The sequence below is a fragment of the Terrapene carolina genome, unplaced genomic scaffold (assembly GCF_002925995.2).
Source record: "Terrapene carolina triunguis isolate 2854851 unplaced genomic scaffold, T_m_triunguis-2.0 Scaffold284, whole genome shotgun sequence".
NCBI lineage: Eukaryota > Metazoa > Chordata > Testudines > Emydidae > Terrapene > Terrapene triunguis.
In genome coordinates this window covers 1,184-8,577 of record NW_020664635.1, presented here as the reverse complement: position 1 = coordinate 8,577, position 7,394 = coordinate 1,184, and the positions used below count along the sequence as shown (strand labels likewise).

General features: G+C 64.8%; 1 protein-coding gene across 1 annotated transcript; it reads right to left on the bottom strand.

Annotated features, from left to right (window-relative positions):
* Positions 1-394: 394 nt before the first annotated feature.
* LOC112122082 (SERTA domain-containing protein 1) lies at positions 395-4,731 on the bottom strand. Its single transcript, XM_026657738.2, has 2 exons — positions 4,689-4,731; positions 395-1,322 (listed from the first exon to the last, which is right to left on the bottom strand). The coding sequence occupies exon 2, from the start codon at positions 1,316-1,318 to the stop codon at positions 575-577; it is 744 nt and encodes a 247-aa protein (XP_026513523.1). The 5' UTR covers positions 1,319-1,322; positions 4,689-4,731; the 3' UTR covers positions 395-574.
* Positions 4,732-7,394: the final 2,663 nt, after the last annotated feature.

Genomic DNA, 7,394 nt, shown 5'->3' with positions numbered 1-7,394 from the left:
TCCGACACTTTCCCCGTCGCTCAGACAATAAGTTACTTCCAAACCGTTCAGAGCCCAACCTGGGAGCCGCCACGGGCCAGGAAACGGCCTCTTACCCTCCCCCGCCACGGCTCATCTAGCTAGGATGGGGGGTTGGGGGCGAGACGGGGGCAGGGCAGTGGGGAGGGGCTTACTGGACATGTTGCCATTCTCAGCTCTTGCTCTGGGGCTGGGGGTTCGGTGGCTTTAAGGCTCCTTTGCGCTTCCCGTATTCTGAGCCCTGGTGTCAGTTAGAGCAACCTCAGGGCTGCTCTAACTGATGCTTCTCCCCCTATGGGCCCCAGGGGGCTGAGAACAGCCACAGCACAGTCTGCTCCAGCCACACCCCCGCTCCACCCCCTAAGTCAGGGGACTCCTCAGGGGGCCAACGCCACCCCAGGGCAGGGCAGGGGGTCCCGAGCCTGGCTGAGAATTCAGGCCGAGGCACATAGGGCCGGGTCTGCAGCAGGTATCAGCCGGCTCCACTGACAGCTGAGGATCGGGCCCCTAATAAATTAGAGCAGGGGTATTTAATACTGTCACCCCCTCCCCGCCCTCAGAGCGCGTGACCCCCCACGAGCACGTCCATCAGGTAGTCCAGGTCGCTCATGTCCAGCCGGTCTTCGGCGCCGGCGAGCGCCTTGCTGTCCGAGTCCTCCGCACCGGAGAAAGCCTTGAAGCCGGAGAGGCTGGTGGGCGACCACAGGTCGCAGTCGTACATGGAGGTGTCGATGTCCTCGAAGATGTCCTCCAGGCCGTCCTCCAGCAGGTAGCTGGCCGAGCTGAGCAGCTCCAGGGGGCCCAAGCAAGGGGCTGAGGTCCTAGCCGGCTCCTGCCTGGCTCCAGACGCGCCGGCCAAAGGCTGCTCCTCTTCGGGCCGGGCGGGGCTCAGCGCCTCCACCTGACCCAGGTCCTCCAGGATGGTGGAGATGGAGGTGTCCATGGTGGAGAGGAGGAGATCGTCCCCCTGCTTGTCGGAGGGTGGCGGCCGGCAGGGCTCCAGCCCACTGTCCCTGGAGTCTGAGACGGGGGCAGGAGAATCCACCGCGGGCGGGGCCTCGGGGCTGTCCGGGGCCGCCGGCCCCCCAGCCTCCCGCTGCATCTGCTCCTGCATCCGGCGCAAGGTGTTGGCCACCAGCACCAAGTGCCGCAGGTTGGGCTCCACGCGCCGCAGGCTCTGGTGCAGCTTCACCATGGAGATGTTGAACAAGGAGGTGGCCGGGGCGGCGCTGGGGTCTCGGGGCTCCGTCTCGCCGCCCTCCATCTCCCCGCGCGGGCGCTTCACGCCTTTGCCCAGCATGGCTCTGCAACAGAGACAGGAGCAGTGAGTCCCACCGGCCCGCAGCCCCGAGCACGCCCAGCCCCACGGCACGGCCCTCTGGGTTCTCTCCCCGGCTCCGAGAGTGCAGCTGCGTCTAGTGGTTAGAGCAGGGGTTGGGAGCCAGGACTCCTGGGTTCTCTCCCAGCTCTGGGAGTGCAGCTGCATCTAGTGGTTAGAGCAGGGGGCCTGGGAGCCAGGACTCCTGGGTTCTCTCCCAGCTCTGGGAGTGCAGCTGCGTCTAGTGGTTAGAGCGGGGGCTGGGAGCCAGGACTCCTGGGTTCTCTCCCAGCTCTGGCAGGAAGTGGGGTCTGGTGGGCGGGGGCAGGGAACCAGGACGCCTGGGTCCTACTCCCAAGCGTTATTATTCAGTCCCAGCGGACACAAGGCAGCTGGGGGGGTGGGGGGGGACACCTCCATGAGCAGGGACTTGTCCATCCCTGGTTGTCCCGGTGATGCAACACCCCCCCAAGGGGGGGATTAGCTCCCTGGAGCCATCGGGGGAGGGTATTTAACTCCTCCCAGCCTGCTCTCGCCCCTCCGAGACCCGCTCCCGTGCCCGGGTGCCTGCTGACACTCGGCCCCCGGGGGCTGGGCACAGCTGCCGGCACCTGGCTCGCGCAGGTCTGTCTCCCCCCTGTGGGGCAGGGCAGGCCGGGGAGCCCTACGGTGCAGACGGGGAGCTGAGGCCCAAAGCTGCAGAGAGTCTGTGGCAAAGCAGGGAACTGCCCTAAGCACGGAGCCATCCTGCCCCAGCTGCCCCACGGCTAACGGCCAGCATGGCCGGGCCTCAGGGACGGGGCTGACTGGTGACCCAGTTTCAGTTTATGGCACGCTACTCCGGCATGGCCTAGTGGTTAGAGCAGGGGGGCTGGGAGTCAGGACTCCTGGGTTCTAGCCCAGCTCTGCCACGGCTGCCCTGTGTGCCCTTGGGCACAAGACCCACCCCCTTTCAGTGCCTCAGTTTCCCCCTGTCACTCCGGGATAGCAGCACCAAGGGACTCACCTGTGCTGTTGTCACCGAGCTGCAGCCCTTCCCAGAGGGGGCCCGTGTCTGACAGCCCCAGACCCCTGTGGGAAGCAAAAACCTGCTCCCTACAGCGGAAAGGGGGGGCACACCCCTCTCCCTCTGGAGCTCTCTTCCCAGGCGGCGGGGGAGGAGACGGGATCCGGCTCAGCCTCCCCCAGCCGAGGCCTCCCAGCGGTTCCTCCCCCTGCCGGAGCTGCCAAGGCTGGAAAGCTCCAGAGCGGGGCCTGCGGGGAGAGACACCAGGCCGGCCCTTAACCGGCTTGATCTGCGCTGGCCTGGGGGGAGGGAGTGTCAGTCAATAGTGAACTATACAGCCTGGGGAGGGTGTCTACACTGACCTATAGAGCCTGCCCTTCCTAAAGGGAGGGGTGCTTGTTCAGTTCCTGTGCGCCGGCATTGTATAGGGGACGTGGTTGTGTAGCTTTTAGCACCGGGCCATATGGTCCCTGGAAGGAGTCTGGGTCCCCCTCCTCTCCCTGACTTCCCATGAGGGGTGTCCACACCCTCCAAAGCACAGAGCCCAAGTGGGGCGGGGATCTGCACTGAACCAGTACTGGCCAAAGCCCTGGGGACACCGCCCCGACCCCCAACCCCGGGGCACAAGGGGGGTTTCCGGACACCGCCTGCCCCAGGCCCTGTGCTGGGATCATGGCCTGTGGGATGCAGCAGAGCTGCTGTGCCAGAGACGCCCCCGTGTGTGTCACGGAGATGACACAACGTGACTAACACCACGGTGTCGTGCGGATGACAGATGAATCACAGCCCATGGTTTCCAGGCACCTGCCTCCGAAGGGCTCGATACGAACCAAGCACCAGCCGGGACCCAAGGCAGCATTCGAACCAGTGAGCAGGTCACAGGGCTGGTTCCACTCCCAGCTCCGCCCCAGGTGGCCTTGAGCAAACCCCTTCCCTGCTCTGTGCCTCAGTTTCCCCTCTCAGCCTTGCCTACCCAGACGGGGAGCTCTTGGGGCAGGGGCTACGTCTCCCGCAGGGTCTGTGCAGCACCCGGTGTGATGGGCCCCAGAGCCTGATTGGAGCCCTCGGGTGCTACCCTAATATAAATTACTAGTAATCATGGATGTCGTATTATCCCTGTTAATCGCTGGTATTCGGAGCAGGGCCTGGGACAAATGCCCCAAAGAACTACCTACTGATACCGTATATGTGTATACAGCGCCGCAGGGCCTTGATTTCCTAGGGGCGGTTACCGCAGGACACAGAATTACAGCTACACAAATAGGGATCTTTACAAAGCACTTTACAGAGGAGGCCAGTATCACATCCTCTCTATTGTAGAGATGGGGAAACTGAGGCACAGAGCACCACAACTTGCCCAAGGTCACCCAGCAGGCCAGGGAGAGCCAGGGCTAGAACCCAGGTTTCCTAAGTCCCAGACAATTGCTCTGTCCTCCAGGCCACAGCTGCAGCCATGCTGAACCGGCAGCGCCCGGCACTCGCTTGGCGGGGAGGCAAGCAGGTGCCCCGGGCACACGGAGAATCAGACCCAGAAAGTTTTAAACATGTGTGGATCCAGGGCGGCAGACTGACAGCTCCGGGCAGTAGCAGCGGGACCCACTTCCCCCACACCCAGGCCCCCCGGCAGCGTGTCTTGGTCCTGTCCTGAAGCGGAGGAGAGGAGAACGAACCCTAACCAGTCTAATGCCCTTGCTGTGACAGAGGGCTTTGCCCGCAGAGGTCTCCAGGCAGCCTGCACATGACGGAGCAATGCCTACAGATGGGGAAACTGAGGCTCAGACAGGTCACAAAAGCGAACCCAGGTGTGCTGAGTCCCAGGGCAGGGTCCTATGCACCGTGCCTGCCAGAAGAGCCGTTCGCCCACAGTCTCTGCGCCCTTGGGAACCTGGACCGGGCCAAACGCCTGAGACGGGGGCCGGGCCACAGCTCCGGCTGCACGTTTTACACCGTCCCATGGCCCGAGGCTGTTGAGGAGCAGGAGGACTGCGCCCCTGGAGCCAAAGGTCAGGGCCCGGAGCTGGGCTGGGGGGGGCCACGGCCGGTTCTGAGCCCAGCCCCTGGGCTTTCCTGCTGGGCCCCGCAGGCAGAATGGGGACCCCCCCCGGCACCCCCATGAATCCGGGCACTGCAGTGTCCCTGAGCTGCCCCACTGCACTGGGGGGGCCGCCTACTGCCTGCCCCCTTGCCGGGGCCCCAGTGCTCCGTGCACGGCATGGGGGGCTGCCCCTGCTCGGGACTCGCCCCGGGGGGGTCCCCGTTGCTCGGGGGGGGCGGCCCCACGCGGCGGGGGCGGGTGAGTCACGCAGCAGCCGGAGCCTCCTTCCCCGCCCGGCCCGGGTGAATCACCGGGCTCCGGCTCCCGGCCCCGGGGCTCCCCCCCGCGCCCCGTCCCGGGCTCCCCCCTCGCGCCCCGTCCCGGGGCAGCGCGAGCCCCGCCGCCGGACCCCTCCAGACCCTCATTTACATACCCGGCTCCTCAGGGCCCAATCAGCGGGGCTTGGAACGCGGCGCGCAGCCAATCAGCAGCCGGCATCTCCCCCCCCTCCGGCTCCGAAACCGACTCGGCCACCGGGAATTGCTACATCTGCCCTGCCGCGCCAGGCCCCGCCCCTCCGATTGTCCGGGGGAGGGGGGGGGAAGCAGCGCGCCAGCCAATAGCGGGGCTCGGCCGCACGACTCATCTGCATACAGTGGGCGGACGGGACCGAATCAACACAGCTGGAGGGAGGGGCGGGGTGAAAGGAAATACCAAGAGGCCCTGCCCCACTGCCATCTGATTGGCCAGGGTCAAGCGGCTCATCTGCATACAGAGAGCGGACGTGAGCGACTCAAGCGAGAGGCGGGGCGGGCGGTTTGAGTGGCAGGCCCCGCAGGGGGCGGGCTGGGATGAGTTTGTCGGGGCTCAGCCCGCAGTTGCTGGGGGGGGGGCGTGCAGGGGAGGGGGGAGGAGACTCCGGGCATGCCCCGCCCCCTCCTCTCCTCTAGCCCTCAACAGCCCCACTCCCCCAGCCCCCTTAGTGCAACCAGCATTGCTCCAGCCAGCCCAGGGGCCCATCTACCCCGGTATCCTGCCTCCCCCAGCAGAGCAGGGCTGTAGTTCCACGCAGGGCGGTTCCAGCCCCCCAGCAAAGCACAGCACGGGTGGGCCCAGCTGAGCCATGCAGGGTGCTCCACGCGAGGGGCAGGGGGGCCGGGCAGCCGCTGAGTGTCAGGATTCATGTGATTTAGAGGAAAGTGAAAGAAGAGTCCGGGGCCGAGAAGCGAAAGCGAAAGGGCCGGCGTTGCCCTGCGACTGCACAAGGGCCAGGCCTGAGCCGCGCTGGGGCAGGTCCCCAGCTGCTTGGTCTGGGGCCCAGCATTACACATCAGGCCCACGCCTCCGCCTGAGCCTTTTACAACCATCACCCTCGGACCAGCCTCGCGTCAGCCTGGCCAGAGCCCCGGCTCGTCCCTCTCCCCCACCCTCGCCTCCGGGGCCTCCAAAGTGTCTCTCTCACCCCCAGAACTTGGGCCAATGAAAGGCCTCACCTGCCTCACCTCGTCCCTCTAGTATCTCCAGCGCAGACCAGGCCCCCGGCTGCATGCACCACCGTGCGCCCGGGAGACGTCCCTGCCAAGGAGCACTCAGGCCCCATGGATTAGACGGGGGGGGGGGGGGGGGCAGAAGCACACAGACTTGCCCAGGCACCCGGCGCTATGCCTAGAACCCCGCTCGCCCCGTTCCCCGCCCGGTGGCCCCATTCACTTGGCCCTGCTGCGTCTAGCCCCCAGGGAGCGGGCGGACGGGCGTGAGGCTGGCACCGCGAGGAAAGGCCGGTCAGACACCAGGCTCGCCCCAGGCCAGGTGACCTGGGCGGGGAGTGGAAGCAGGTGCATTGATGGGAGCCCTGAGCCCAGGTGCAGGGGGAAATCCAGGGGAAAGACTGCCTAATGCAACGGCCCTGGCTTTCCTGGCTTCCCGATTCCAGCTCCTCCCAGCTACCTGAAGTGATTCCTAGGCGGCCGCTGTCGCTTTTTCAAATGCCATCTTGAAAACACGTCACTTTTTGCACCAATCAGCCCGTGCTCGCCTGAGCTGTGTCAGAAAAAAGATGAGACACGGACCCCACGCCACCCCGCCACATCCGACCGCTCGGCCCGCAGGAAAACCAGAGATGAGAACTCCGCTGGACACTCAAAGCCATGGTCTCCCCAGACCTCATTCCAAACCATCCGCAACCTACTAACCCTCCTTTGGCCTGTGACTGCCGAGGAGTTAATTACCCACCTCGTTTCAAGGGGTTTCTTGCAAGGTGCTAACCCTCTTGCAGAGCAATCCGTCCCACCTTGTACGGAGCAGTGACACTCCAGTTACCTTCACCGAGTGCTTCGTCCGGGCTGCAGCAGCTGGAACGCCTGTCTCTTCCATCACCCACGCTGGTCCCATCGAATAGATCCCTTCCCCCCCTTGTCTCTCTCCAACACGATCAGAGCCAAGGCCCCGGGCCAGATCCCACCAGCTCCCCACCCAGCAGACCAGGGACCTTCAGGGTTAACTCACCAAGCTGCTGGTCTAACATGAACAGTGATGTGCCGCTCCTGGGTCCCGTGCCAAGGGTGCTGGCAGCCCGGCTCCGGCTCAGAGGCGAGGCAGGGCTGGCACACAAGCCGTTCTTTACTTTAGCTGAGCGGGCGCTACGGCTGCCCGAACGTTCTGGCCCCGGACAGCCTGTTCCCAGGTGCTCCCGGAACGTGCAGTTATTGTGTCTGCACTGGCCAGCTGCAGCAGAAAGAACTTCTCGCTCTGCCCAGCGATCGCTTCCAGATGCTAGCACACCAGCAGCGGGGCCGGGCAAAGGCAAAGACCAGTTCTTAGGAGACAGCCATTTCCTACCGGCTTCGAGACGGGCAAAATCTGAAAACAAACCACAAATGAGATTTGGGAAAAAGGCCCACAAATAGAGCAATTTCTTCCCTCGTCTTTTCACTCAGCATCTCGCGGACAAGTCCTGGCTGTGGCCAGCGCTACTAAAGCGTGTGCGCAAAAGGAAAGCAAATGTGAGACCTACCGAT